Source organism: Heterocephalus glaber, unplaced genomic scaffold (genome assembly GCF_053883595.1).
Source record: "Heterocephalus glaber isolate CG9 unplaced genomic scaffold, H.glaber_assembly_v1.0 deba00000470, whole genome shotgun sequence".
Taxonomy (NCBI): Eukaryota; Metazoa; Chordata; class Mammalia; order Rodentia; family Bathyergidae; genus Heterocephalus; species Heterocephalus glaber.
In genome coordinates, this window is record NW_028258145.1 from 163,504 (window position 1) to 178,757 (window position 15,254).

General features: G+C 37.6%; 1 protein-coding gene across 4 annotated transcripts in view; it reads right to left on the reverse strand.

Annotated features, from left to right (window-relative positions):
- Zc3h6 (zinc finger CCCH-type containing 6) overlaps positions 1–15,254 on the reverse strand; it is a 72,648-nt gene that overhangs the window by 33,080 nt on the left and 24,314 nt on the right. For 2 of the 4 annotated variants that reach the window (XM_021257962.2, XM_021257963.2), the window contains exon 2: positions 12,071–12,251. In XM_021257962.2, the coding sequence (XP_021113621.1) occupies positions 12,071–12,251 (181 nt within the window). Of the gene's footprint in view, positions 1–12,070; positions 12,252–13,256; positions 14,482–15,254 lie in introns of those variants that run through there. The other 2 variants (XM_021257964.2, XM_013072100.3) reach the window with 2 other exon arrangements.

Consider the following 15,254-nt stretch of genomic DNA (forward strand, 5'->3'; position numbering starts at 1 on the left):
TGTAAAATGTCTACCTGTATCTCTATACTGTGAGTTAGCACATGGTATTTTGATAATTGTATTATGCTTATGAATTGTTTAACCATCACTTTTTGAGGACAGATCTTCTTCCTTCTTCACTCCTTCTTCCTTCCTTCCCTTCTCCTTCTTCCTCTATCAATGTATTTATCATAACCCTAACCAATGAATTCTTATTGTTACCTACAGACTTCAGGCTGGATGAAGAATCAAAGACAAATAAATTAACAAATCTTAAAAGGAAGAAGTTTAATAAAGTTAACCAGTAGTAAACAGGTCTGAGTTTTAGTGACACTGTCTCTAAGAGGCAGTGGTATCAAGATAGTCTTCTGTGCTTCCTACCTTAACTCTCTAGATAGAAGGAAGGAAAGAAGATGCCTCCAGCAGCAACAAGATGAGAGGTGTACATTGCAAGAAAGAAGTACAATGAACTTAGTACAATGTCCTAATAGGTTTCTGGAAAAAGTTATACATTTTCTAGTGAAATAGATGACCATTAACTACTCTGTAACTGTAATTGCTTTCTTAAGCAAGGTCAAAGAAAAATGGTGGTGAATACTTTGAACTAACATGTACTGTTTGAGAACTCAGAAGAAATGGACCCTCTCTTACTCCTAGTGAAGAATTTGTGCTTCATGCACCTGGGCTGCAGGTTTTGGAGGAAGGAGTACAAATGCCTAATACAAAGTATTTTTTCATTTACATTTGTTATATAGGAAAGTTTATTAATTCCTTAATGTTCTGTAACCTTGGATAAGAAAGTTTAATCATAGTAAGAAAGTTTCTTCACTTCCAGGTAATATAAATTGGATTTTTTTTTTTTGCTGTGTCATCGTTTTGGGGGGGGGGTTCTGTTGTTGTTGTTGTTTTTATTAAATTCTTTTATTGGTACATTGTAGATATACAACACAATTACAACACAATCATTGGGAATTGTACCTTTATATAATGCATCTTGGTTCTTATTTTTTCCCCATTCCTAGCCCTCCCTTCACGCCCTCCACCCTTCCCTATTTACAAAGACTTTATTTCCATGTTTTCCATTTCTCATCATTTCTCCTTTCCCTTTTTTCCTTTCCCCTCCCCCTCCCACTACCCCTAACCCTTTTGGACTTTTTCATCCTATTTTGCATTATCGATTATTCATTCTAATCATTGATACATTTTAGGTATACAATATAATGACATTCATCATTGGAAATTTGCACCTTTACATAGTCTCTCTTGGTTCTTATTTTTCACCCTTGCCCAGCCCTCCCTTCAAACCCTCCATTCCTCCCTATTTACAAAGATTTTGTTCCTATTTTTCCATTTTCTCATATTAATCCCATTCCCTTCTATCCTTTCCCCTAGCCCTCCCACTTCCTTCCCCTTTGCCCCTTTTCTTCCTATTTCACATTACCTATTATACATTTTAGTCCTTATTTACACTTTCAGTTTCTCACACCAGAGAAACTATTCGGTATTTACACGTGTCCTATTTATTTCACTTAAGAGTATCGCCTCAATGTGCTTCCACTTAGCTATAAATGTCTCTAATTTCTCATTTTTTATGGCTGAGTACTACTCCATTTTATTTAAAAAACCACATTTTCTTTATCCAGTCTCCAGTCGATGGGCATTTGGGCTGTTTCCAAGTTTCAGCTATCACAAACTGTGCTGCTATGAACATGGGCACATATATATCACTGTGGTAAGATTCTTTTAATTCTTTGGGGAAGATCCCCAGCAGTGGAATAGTGGGGTCAAATGGGACTTCCAGTCCTAGTTCTTTGAGGTATCTCCATACTGATTTCCACAGTGCTTGCACCAGTCTACACTCCCACCAGCAGTGGAGCAGTGTTCCTCTTTCCCCACAGCCCCGCTAGCATTTGTTATTGGTTGATTTCATGATAGCAGCCATTCTTTCTGGAATGAAGTGGAATCTCAGCGTTGTTTTCATTTGCATTTCTTGAATGACCAGTGATTTTGAACATTTTTTCATGTATTTATTTGCTATTTGTACTTCTCTGAGAAACATGTTTATTTCAGATGCCCATTTTCGGATTGGGTCTTTAAATTTGGGATGTCTGATCTTTTTAAGTTCTTTATAGATTAGAGATAGTAGACCTTTGTCTGAGGAAGAGCAGGTGAAGATTTTTTCCCACATTGTCGCTTGTCTCTTCACACTGCTAGTGGTTTCTCTTGCTGTGCAGAAGCCTTTTAATAAGAAGAGATCCCACTTGTTGATTGTTTGTGCTAGTTCAGGGGCAACTGAGGTTTTGTTCATAAAATCTTTTCCTACACTGATGTCTTCAAGGGTTCTACCTAACCTCTGTTCCAACTGGTTCAGGGTTTCTATTTTAATATTTAGATCTTTAATCCATTTTGATTTCAGTTTAGTGCATGGTGAGAGATCTAGGTCTAGTTTTAATCTTTGGCAAGTTGAAGCTCAATTTTTCCAGCACCATTTATTAAAGAGGCTATCTTTCCTCCAGTGAGGGTGTTTGGCTCCTTTATTGAAGATGAGATGGCTGAGTGTGTCTGGCATTGATTCTGCATCTTCTAATCTGTTCCACTGGTCGTCAGGTCTGTTTTTTTGCCAGTACCATGCTGTTTTTATCACAGTAGCTTTGTAGTATAGTTACAGGTTGGGGATTGTGATACCCCCTGCCATGTCTCTGTTACCTAGAATTGCTTTTGCTATTCTGGGTCTCTTCTTGCTCCAAATGAATTTTTGGACTGTTTTCTCAAGGTCTATGAAATACGTTGCTGGGATCTCAATTGAAATCGCATTAAATCTATATAGCAGTTTTGGAAGTATGGCCATTTTCACTATATTATTCCTTCCTACCCAGGAGCAGGGGATGTCTGTCCATTTTCTGATATCATCTTCAATCTCTGTTTTCAGAGTGCCATAGTTTTCAGAGAAGAGGTCTTTGATTTCTTTCGTTAGGTTGATTCCTAGGTATTTCAGCTTTTTGGATGCTATTGTGAAAGGAATTATTTGCCCTATTTCTCTGTCAGTGAGTCTGTCATTGGTGTAGAGGAAAGCTATTGATTTTTGTGTGTCGACCTTGTAACCAACTACTTGACTGAATTTGGTTATTAAGTCTAGAAGACTTTTGGTGGAGTTCTTGGGGTCTTCTATATACAGTATCATGTCATCTGCAAATAATGACAATTTGACTTCATTTCCTATCTTTATTCCTTTCATTTCTTTCTCTTGTCTAATTGCCATGGCTAATGTTTCCAGAACTATATTGAACAAGAGTGGTGATAGTGGACATAGGATTTGATTTTAATTAGCACTTATACAATTAGATTTTTATATTTAAATCTTTGATCTGGAATTTATCCTGACAAAAGAAGTAACTCCACTTTTATGTCCATATCATTATATGATTCCATTCCCTAGTCACTACCTCAGTCAACCCCGCCTCAGCCCCTACAAATCCCACCCCAGTCTCTATAAAAGACTCTCCCTGCCCCAGCCATATTGCTTTTGTCTCTCCTTTGTTCAGAGACAGCCCGGCAGATCTATTCCCCTAATAAAGGCTTGTTGTGGCCTGGTCTAGTCTTGGTCTTCGGCCCTTTTACCTGACATTTCTGGTGCTGTGACTCGGATGGTAGATGGTCCATTAATGGCAGATAGGTCCGTTGGAGATGGCCAAAAGGTCAATCAACCCCGTCCTGCGGGGATATATCAGTATAGTTCTCTTCTATTATTAATAAGTTTATTTCTTCTTCTAGTCCACAGTTTCTGCTTTATGAAAATTGCTGTCTTGGGGAATATATTAATAATATATATCTCCGTTGTAAATTGTAATATTTACTATTATAAAATGCCCTTCATTGTTTTTAATGGATTTTTATCTAAATTTTACTTTTTCAGATAGCAATTTTGTGATTTTTGCCTTCTTTCTTTGCTTTTGCCTAATATAGCTTTACCATTCTTTGTACCTTTCTTCTATCCACAGCTTAGAGTTGAATTTTGCATTACTGAGGGATACATCTTTTGGTATTTAAAATGGGTTATATTTGACTGCCTTTACATTGCTTTTACCTAATAACCTTAGTGCCTACTTTTGCCTACTCTTTCTTTACTAAAGCAGTAGTACTGAAATTAGGCAGTAACCTCTTGTTCTTTCTCTATTTCATCCCTAGGGTAATTATTTCAAGTAATATCTTTCTACTCTCAGTTAATAATTATAAGGCAATCAGCAAGTTTATCCTGCTTACCACATACTCTTCTATTCTTCCTGACATTCTTTACAGTTGTAATGTTCTGATACATAATATATACATAATATACTACCCCTCTCACAGGCATCATTTTACAATTAAATGTGAATGTGCATATAGATCACTCTCTAACCTCAGTAATTTTGGTTATCCGATCTTGTTCTGTAGTAAGGCACATGTTAACAATATTTCTTCAGCTCTTACGTTGAAATGATATGATAATGATTCTCTCAGCACTTGCTTATTCAATTTATTTATTTTGCAGTGCTGGAGATCAAACCCAGAGCCTTGTGGATGCTAGGCAAATGCTCTACCAATGAGCTATATCCCCAAATATCCACCATTTCATACTGGTTTGAGAAGCTCATAGTGCAGGCTAGTCTCAAACTCACAGTGATCTCAGCCTCCTGAGGGCTAGCACTACAGGCCTGCATCACCACGCCTGGCCCTCCACACACCAATACTAGAAGGGTTGTTCAAAACCAATGACTTTACTGTACTGTCACATGTTAAGGTCACTGCCATTCTTAGGTGGCAATTTTAAAGATAATCCACAAACTCCTTAATACTCCTCCTCTCAAGAAATAGGGACTAGCTCCTCCCCCTTGAGTGTAGGCTAGACTTAATATCTCATTTCTAATAAATAGAATATATTTTTTAAAGTGATGGTATATTATTTTTGAGATTAATTCAGGTTGTCTGAAGACTGTACCTTTGAAAGTCCATATCTGGCTGGATATAAAATAAATAGCTCACATTGAGTATCTTATTTAAATATGTTAATTAATTAATTAATTTGTCACTGCACTATCTTCTGGCATAATATTGCTGATGTCAAATATTTTATATAGGGCTGGGGATTTACCTCAGTGGCACTGTGCCTGCCTCGCAAGGGCAAGGTCCTGAGTTTGATCCCAAAAACCAAAAGAAAAACCAGAAAAAAAAAATTTGTGTAAATCTGTCTTTTTTCCTTAATAAGGAACTTAGGGTTTTGCCCGAATGGCAAAATAATTTTTTTCAAATTCTATTTTTTGCTGTTTGATCACAGCTTGCATTATTTTCCTATTTCTTTATCATTCTGAAATATTAAATTTTGCATATGGTTGTGAGCATTCTTTCTTTTCCATTATTCTCTTTTTTCCTTATAATTTCTCTAGAATGTGACCACAGTCATACCTTCATTCTCACTGGGGGTGGGGTGGAAAGCTTTCCTAATTTCATATCTCTAGGGTTACCTCATCTGCTGTCAGAATGAAGTACTCAAAAACTTGTGTCTGAAAGCTAGGCCTGGTGGTGCCCTCCTATAATCCCAGCACTTGGAAGGCTGAGGCAGGAGGATTGCCACACTATACAGTGAGTTTAAGGCCATACTGAACCACACAGTGAAACTGTCTCAAAAAGAAAACAAACAAAAAGAGAGAAAACAAACAATAACAAAAAGGCTGAGTATCTTCTGAGACATGCCTCTTCTGCTTCCTTCCCCTTTTTATTATCTGATCACTTCTTTTCCTGACCTACTATGAGTGTTTCTCAGTTTAAATTCTACTCCCAGAAGTTACCCCTTCAGTATTTGACTATGTCCTAGAAAAGGGATTTGGTTGATTAGTACAAGTTCATCAGGCCCAGACTATCCCAGCACCATCCAACTTCCTGTAGTTTTCTTACATTCAAGTATGAAGTAGAACTGGTAAAGATCCTTTAGTCTCTGTTGTCATCCATAGACAGGCACCTGAGACTTCCATTTTGGGAGGGCCTCCATTTCAGATTAAGGCCTGTTGATTATTTGTTTTCTGGAAGTGACTTTACCTGCCTTTTGCTTCATCCCACACAGTGGCTGATTCCACCCTTATTGCTGTCTGTTGTTTGATCCTACCCAATTGTATTAAACTTGCTATCCCATTTTTTTGTAGATGTTGCTGATGAGTTTTTGGTTTTGTTATTCTAATTTCCTAATTGCTATGGGGGAAATTCAGGGAATTTCAAAAGCTGCTGACATCTTTTTCCAGTTTTCTCAGCTAGCAGTTTCCCTTTTCTCCTACCTCAAAATCACATTTTTCTCCATCAAACACTCTACTGTTGTGTTGAGAGCATTTGTTTTTCAACTATCTATTGGCTCTCTTTCCTTTCCATTTCCATGTATTTTTTTGTTTGTCTGGCTTTTTTGGTACTGGGGATCGAACTCAGGTCCTTGTGCTTGCGAGGCAGGCAGGAGGCGGAAACACTGAACTAAATCCCAGGGCCCTCCATGTATTTTTTATAAAAGCAAACTGTTTCATTTACCACAATAACCCACAGCATATAGCCAGAGCAGTGATAGCAATCCTGCTGCCACATGGCATACATGCTATAGGTTCGCCACCACTGGCTTAGAGGTTTCTACTGTAAGAATGGGATAATACATATGAATACATAAATAAATACATGGATAATGCCAATGTTGTTATTCTGTATCTGAACAGAATAAAATGTTTTTTGCTTAACTTTCTAATATCCTTGCATAAAATCTTCCATCCATAAAAGATTATTTTAAAAATCTACATTAAGATTTACCTTAATTATTTTTAAGTATTTTAATTCATGAAATCTTTGTATAGAAAATGTGTTAAAAGGGCCAAGGATTTAGCTCAGTGGTGCTGCTGCCTGCCTCGCAAGCACAAGGTCCCAAGTTCGATCCCCAGTACCAAGAAAAAAGAAAATGTGTTAAAAAACAAAAATATCAGTTATATTTTATTAAAAAAATAGGCAATGACATCTTTGATAGGTCTCCCACCACCTCAGCAGCTATTATGTATAGTAGCTGCCCTCTTCCTATGGTGCCTTGCCCCTTCCCCTGTGTGATGTCATGCCAAGATGATTGCTCCCACCAAAGAACAAACTCTTCTTCCCAGCATGCCCGTTCCCACCTAGACAGTAACCTAATACTCGCTCACCTCCTACCACCTAGTGACATCACCAGCTCCTCCATTCCCTAGTCAACCTAGTCAACCTAGTCAACCTAATCAACCCTCAGTCAACCCCGCCTCAGCCCCTACAAATCCCACCCCAGTCTCTATAAAAGACTCTCCCTGCCCCAGCCATATTGCTTTTGTCTCTCCTTTGTTCAGAGACAGCCCGGCAGATCTATTCCCCTAATAAAGGCTTGTTATGGCCTGGTCTAGTCTTGGTCTTCGGCCCTTTTACCTGACATTTCTGGTGCCGTGACTCGGATGGTAGATGGTCCATTAATGGACGATCCCCCGCAGGACGGGGTTGATTGACCTTTTGGCCATCTCCAACGGACCTATCTGCCGTTGCCAGGACCCTCCGGGGCTTTCTACCTTTGCCATTGCTGACGCTACACATCCACACCGGTCACCAATGTCTGGGTGAGTAGGGAGTTCAGCCTCCCTCTCGTTGGGTTCTCTGTCTCATTCTCTCTCCCTCCGGGGACTTCTCAGAAATCCAAGCGCTTGGTCAGAGAAACCCCCACGGCCTCTGGGCCCAGGACCGTGCCCCTGGGAGACGTCCCATCAGCCCGCCTCCTCTCGTTCTCTCCCTCTGGGAGACTCACTCGGAGATTGTCAAAGGAGACAAGGATGCTTCTCCCCTTTGTCTTTCTCCCCAGGGGCTGCCTCCTCCTCACCCGCTCTAATCAGGGGGCCCAACAATCCAAACCCCGCCCCTCAACACCTCCGGGCTGCCTTCTGGCACAACTCAAACCCCTCGGATTGTTGGGACCAGACTTTAAGCCAAAAAGACTTGTTTTCTATTGTAATCAGGTTTGGCCTCAGTATAAATTAGATAATGGGTTTCCATGCCCCAAAAATGGCACTTTCAATTTTAACATACTGTGTTGATTTACACAACTTCGGTCAACGCAATGGCAAATGGTCAGACATCCCCTACATACAAGCCTTTTCTACCTATGCTCTTAACCCTCCCTTTGTCAAACCTGTTCTCCTTCTCAAGTACTCCTAGCCTGAGCCTATCACTCACCGCTCATACCTCCCCCACTTTATAACTCTGTTGATAGGAAAAAGTTTTAAAGTTTAATAGATTAGCTATTAAAGTAGTTGTGGAAACAAACTAGGTAGTGTTTCCCTTTAAAAACTTGCCTTAGCCCATTGCTTCTGCTGTTCAAAGTGAAGGTTATATAGCTTCTTTGATTTGTAGCTCCACTATAGATAACATCCTAACTAAAGAATGAAGTGAAAATCCTTGAACAAACTTGTGATATATGTGCCTTAACTGTCATGTGTTTAGGGCTGTAATCAGTGACAGAAACCACCTGTGTCTAACCATTAAACAGGAATTAGAACTTTATTTACTTAACAAAGACCATAGGGATGAGATAACAACGGACAAAAGTATAAAATGTTTATAGTGAGTCGGAGACAAAATATTTAAAAAGCTATAAGTAAAAGATATATTTTTGATATAAAAGGATTTTATATGTTTGTCTTATTAGCAGGACAAGACCAAAAGGCCTAAGTACATCAAGAAGGTGTGCGAAAGTGATTCATAAAGGAAATATATATGTTTACCTGTTGGTTTCAAGTTTGTTATAAAAGGTTTACAGAAATAGAGGTTTCATTGCTTCTGATTTTAATTCTACAAGAGATCTCTGTTAATTGACTTACAAAAAGTTTTAAATAGTCTTATTTATAATTATAAACCTAAAATTATAAAGAGATTATAATTCCATTGGGCTAAATATATTTGAGTGCACTCTAGTTTTAAAAATTGTCTTATATCTTTGTTTTTTGTCCAATCCTACAGCTGTCTTGTTTATAGATAAAGGTTATTAAGTTCAAGGCATGCTCCCCTTGGTGAACAAAGGAGCGGCCGCATGGAAATATTTTCCAGTCTTTGCTCACTAGGAGGACCTCAACAGTTTTCATCTTACAACAGACTGACCCGATAGTTTTCATAGCCTTATAAAAGACTTACAGGAATAAATATTATTTAAATATATTATTATACTATTTATATCAATTGTCATCAAAGGGATAAATTCTAAATATGTTATTATGGTGTGCTTACACTGGTCATTTTCAAAGGACTAAATATCCTATAAAAAACAATAACAAGGTTTTATTTTTTCTAGTGTACTAAATGTATTTGTACTTTCTGACTGTACAGGTTTTCTAATATTTGTTTATGATAATAACCTCTTTTTGATTCAGGTATTTGCCTTTTCATACATTCTAGCTATTTATGATAACAGATACATATATGGGGTATTTTCTTTAGATGGTATCCTATCAAAAGATTATTTTTTTTTTTAAAGATAATTTAGGTAAAAACTTTTGGTGTTTTTAAAAAATGAGTACATTTAACAATGGCTATTTTATATCAAGATGGACATTTAAATGTGTTACAAAGGTAAAGTCATCATAATTGTCATGTTAAAATATTATTTGTGGCTCTTTCTGTTACTATTCTACAGGAATTCAACTACTAAAAAACAACGACTGATAACAGTAACAGTTCTCTATATTTTAAATTCCAAAATGTTTGTTATTCAGGTAAAATTATAATAGTTAAGTTCATTATTCTTGTTACAATGCTAACGCTATTGACCTTCTCTTCTGGGTGTTCAACAACTAAAGTTTGGAGACCAAAACTAAAAGGTAACTGGGCTATGAGGACAGCCAATATTTTGGCCCTGGCCCCTCAAGGTCAACAAAGTTCCAGGACATGAGAGAACCTTCTCCACAGGGTCCTACATCTTTGGTAAGTCACTCAACCTCCTAAACTGGGAGATTGCTGGACACCAGAGGACAATATACTGTGTGCCAAAGGAGGGTCACCAAGAAAAAAATCTCCAGTGCTTTCACTGAAAGGAACTTGGTCAAACAAGGCCATGACCCATCCAGACGGCTGACACTGACAGAGAAGCAGAGAGGCACTATGCATGGTTCCAAAGTAATGGCCTGGGGAGACTTAACTGACCTTAATAGATAACAAGAGGTTCATATTGATTGACACAGGTCTCACTTTAACTTGGTCTTAAACACCCAGCAGAAAAAATAACCAAAAGAGGCACAAAACAATGACATAATAATAAAGCTAGACTTCAGAAAAATTAAGACATAGCCCACCCATTAAAATCTTTTGGTTCACTCATGACACAGCCATTTCAAAAAGACAAAACTTTGGGTACTAAATAGAAGCAAAAATCATTAATTAGCTACAAGTGTGTACAGATTCTTTTCAAAAAAAAATTAAAAGAAGTTATTTACAGGTAACCAATCCTAGAAACCACTGGTCTCCAGATCTCTCCTTTTAGATAAGTGTTTTTCTGATTCTGTGATAACTAATTAACTATCATGTAGTGATCAAAAAAAAAAAAAAAACCATAAAGTAAGAGTATTGAGAAAAAATCACGTGCTTGTCAGCCACAGTCAGGATAAGTTCTATACCAAGCAGCTACAAGATTTATTCCTTTTAAAATAATGTACATCCCTGTTCTCTGTTTATGATGCCTCTTCTCATTGTGCTCGTATTTCCTGGATACCTACCCTTGTCTAAAAAGATCAAGCCTTTTATGTTACACTTGATCACCTTAAGTTGTCCAGTGTCCTTGTTGAGGTTATCAGTTCTCTTTATTTTTAAATATATCTAGGAGGCTTCCAAAAACTGAGAGATACAGGAATAAAACTGTCCTGGCCTTGAATTTAAAGAAGTCAGGTTCATAGTAACACTACACTCATCGGTATGTTGGCCTCCAAAAGACATTTGCTCAGTTACATACACCTTTTATATTCCCCCCCAAAAAAAAAGGATTATAAAGATTATATAAATTGTGTTTATCACTTTTCCACTCATTCTCGAAGAGCAAGGACATGACACAGGGGCCCTTAGATCAGGAGCTATGATCTCTTCCATAACAGTCTCTTACTTCTATAACAAATGAGCCCCTAAACATCCAGCTGTCTCTGTAAAACCTATGTAAATAATAAATAAAAAATTATATGGCAAATGAAAAAAATTAAAACTCAATGGGCCAGACAGATATGCCCCCCAAGGTACTAATCAATGGTGGGGCACGTTTGGTTCCTGGAGCTCATGGCTCGCCTGGCTATTACTACTCTTGGGACCCCTCAGTATTATCTGTTTAATTCTCTGTTTTGGACCGTGCCTGGTTCGCTGTTTTCAAAATTTCTTGCAGAAACGATTGAGGGCATTCACCAGCCAGACAGTCACAGAGTTCATCATGGCAGGGTATCAGCCAGTACGGCAAAAGGAAGAGGTCCCCACTTGCCATGTGCCTCATCAGATCCAGGTCTAGCCCTGATCTTCACCCCTTGTCAGCAGGAAGCAGCTCCAGAAGAAGAGACCTTCGCCCAACTATCATAAAACAAAAGCCTGGAATGATAGGTCTCCCACCACCTCAGCAGCTATTATGTATAGTAGCTGCCCTCTTCCTATGGTGCCTTGCCCCTTCCCCTGTGTGATGTCATGCCAAGATGATTGCTCCCACCAAAGAACAAACTCTTCTTCCCAGCATGCCCGTTCCCACCTAGACAGTAACCTAATACTCGCTCACCTCCTACCACCTAGTGACATCACCAGCTCCTCCATTCCCTAGTCACTACCTCAGTCAACCCCGCCTCAGCCCCTACAAATCCCACCCCAGTCTCTATAAAAGACTCTCCCTGCCCCAGCCATATTGCTTTTGTCTCTCCTTTGTTCAGAGACAGCCCGGCAGATCCATTCCCCTAATAAAGGCTTGTTGTGGCCTGGTCTGGTCTTGGTCTTTGGGCCTTTTACCTGACAATCTTCCTTCTAGTTTTCAGTATTTTACATCTTATAAAAATGTACCAAAAAAAAGATTCTAACTAACCTTATGTTTCTCACGTTTTCTCCTTTTGGATTTTTTCTTCTCTCTTTCTTTCTTATGTTTTTTCCTTGATTTTCTGTAACCTTTTTCATTTTTATGCTTTTCATCTTCTTTTGTTTGCTGTTCTTGTGTTTCTTCAAATCCTGCATCATCTATTTCACCATCTTCTAATTCACCATCTTCTCTGCAGAAGACAATTAAAGTTTTAATTTTCAAATGTTAGTTCTAAACAAGTGATAGAAACAGTTAAAAAGATAGGCACCAAAATTTAAGTGGTAATTCTATATAGCACATATTTTACATTTGAAGAACTTTTTAAAAATGAAAGAACCAGGACTGGAGATATAATTTAGTGGTAGAGCACTTGATTAGCATGTACAAGACCCTGAGTTTGATCCCCAATATTGGAAAAAAAAACACCCAATTCTCAGCAGTGAAAGTTGTCTACTTCTAATTTGAATGAGTATCTCTGATTCTCCTAAAATGAATGAATAAGTGAACATAATATACTACTATCCCAAAGTATTATTGTAATTACCCTCTACTAAAGCCCTCTACCTTTAAGAAAAAGTTTATATATTTTATATATATGTTAAAAAAAGTTTATATATGTAAAAGTTTTATATATATGTAAAAAAAGTTTATTTGTAAAAACACTAAATATAGGAAAGAATTTTTAACTTAGTAGTCTATAGGCAGCTATAAATAGCTTTAAAATAAAATCAATCTATGTTATTTCTTACCAACAAAGTAAACTTTAATAAGTAGACAAATAAATATGTAGAAAATAAAACCCAACCCACAAAAAAATTTTAAATTCCTTAACCAGAACCTGTAAAAAAATATTCATAGTAAATTATACATCTAATTCTACTTTCCAAATAGTAATATCTTTGTTATTACGGAAGCTGAATCTTAGAAACTGATTTTTATATTGATATGACATTTTTATATTTATAGAATCCAAAGTGTTCATAAGTGTTATTTTTAAATGCAAATAAATCAACTGATAACACACAGGAAGGTGAAAATATAAAACATTTAATCATGCTTCCGTAACACAATTTGAAGAATGCAAACTGCAACAAATAGCACATGGTGGTGCAAAAAGACAAATGTCTGTGTAACTGGCAGCAAATGAGAAGCATCCAAACTATAGTGTGTGCATTGCAAAGTAATTTAGAATTACCAGGAATGTGTAATTTCTAAAATGCAAAATCAACCATGTCACTCTTCTGCTAAAATCTTCAGTAATGATATGATGTCTGAAATTTGCTTCCAAATAATCCACTGGAGCTAGGCATGGTGGCACACACTGGTAATTCCAGCACTTGGGAGGCTGAGGAAGGAGAATCACCACAAGTTCAAGGCCAGCCTTGGGTACACAGTGAGTTCAAGGCCAGCCTTAACTACACAGTGAGACCCTGTCTCAAAAAACAAACAAACAAAATCCACTGGGAATAGAGGAAGTGGCCTCAAGATTGGCTATGAGTTGGTAATCAGTGAAACTGTGAATGTGTATATGAGGATACACCCTACTATTCTTCATATATTTAAAGTTTTCTATAATGAAAAGATAATCTTCAATGATTCCCTTCTGGCCTGAGGATATCAAATTTCCTTGATATTGCCAAAAAGCCCTTTATACTTGAGTCCTTATTTATCTGGCTATTTTCAATTTCTTACTCCACTATTTCAATTTCAGTTTCTCAAATCTCTAAACCTTAAACATTCTAAAATCTCACTGCCCTGCACCACAGTAACATGCCCCCCCGCAATCCTGGCACCTAGATAATTGCAACACAATATTTAGGACCCAGTTTAGGTGTCCTTTTCTCCAGGATGCCTCTCCTTACCACCCAAGTTTAGGTGAGAGGCTCCATCCTAAGTACTCCCCTAACAGCTCTTTATCTTATCCTTGCATTATGCACATTGTATTCAAATATGTTGTCTACTGGTTGGTAAAAATAGGGTTTATGGTTGTTCATAATACACATACAGTATGTCTAGCAACAGGATACATGGCTATGTATTTCTAGTATTTAGCATGGTACCCTCTTGTTTACTGAATGATTAAATGTAAAGTAACCATAACTGCTGCATTATAGAACAGGTACATGGTACACCTTAAATTGGATGCAAAATCAGTCATTTTCCCCCACCTTATATTAAAATCAAAAATTTATACATCACTTAGATGGACTGGAAAATTTCTTGTAAGACAGGCCCAGCATTCTAGCTACTTATATAAAAATATTTTGAACTTTTACAAAACTATAAAACTTTTTGGCCCAAGAAAAATCAGTACATACATTAACCAAAGGACAAGGATAAAATGTTTTTTAGCTGTTTTAGTTAATAGCAAAAAACTTTAAACCCAGATCTCTATCAACATGTAAAAAGACACATAAATGGTGTTTTTATATAATAGAACACTATAAAGAAAAATTAACCGCTGATATATAAAATGAATCTTGCAGACATAAGAATGAATAAAAATGTTAGACATATGATGCTACTATATTTATATGTATTTTAAGAACAGAAAAACTAATCTATAAGGTGACCTCTGTCATTTCTCCCTTAAAACAGATAATCAGGTAAGGAACTGCTCTGTACTGGTGCCCTACAACCCTGCATGTCTCCACATAGGCAAGGTCCTACCATAGACTGACCTAAGCCTTAGCAGAATGCCCTGTGATCCTCCAGAATATAGAATATGGACTACTCTCAGGTCATACTGGGCCATGAAATATAAGAGACATTATCAACCAACCCCCCACCCCCCACCATGGTTCTCAATCTCCTGTGAGCCAGTATGACATCCATGAGATAAGAGGGAAATAAAGACACAGAGAAAGAGATGAGAAGCAGAGTCTTGGGCTAATCTAAGCTGCTCTGGGCAGCAAAGACCAAGATACCAAGGACATTCAGTGTTTTAGTCATTACAAGCATGGGAAAGAGGGAGCTAGTCTGGCCTTGGGACACCTGCTGATCACAAGTATCAAGCAGTCAGGACTACAGAATGAGGCCACTAGCATATCTTTGCTGAAGAGAACAAATGGTTAATTCAGAAGGGAAGAATTTAGTTGCAGTCAGGTGACCCTGGCTGGAAATGAACTCAGCCAAATTATGGAGGCACAAGAGGCTTGTGTCACTATAGATTGCTAATACTGGGCAGAAGTAT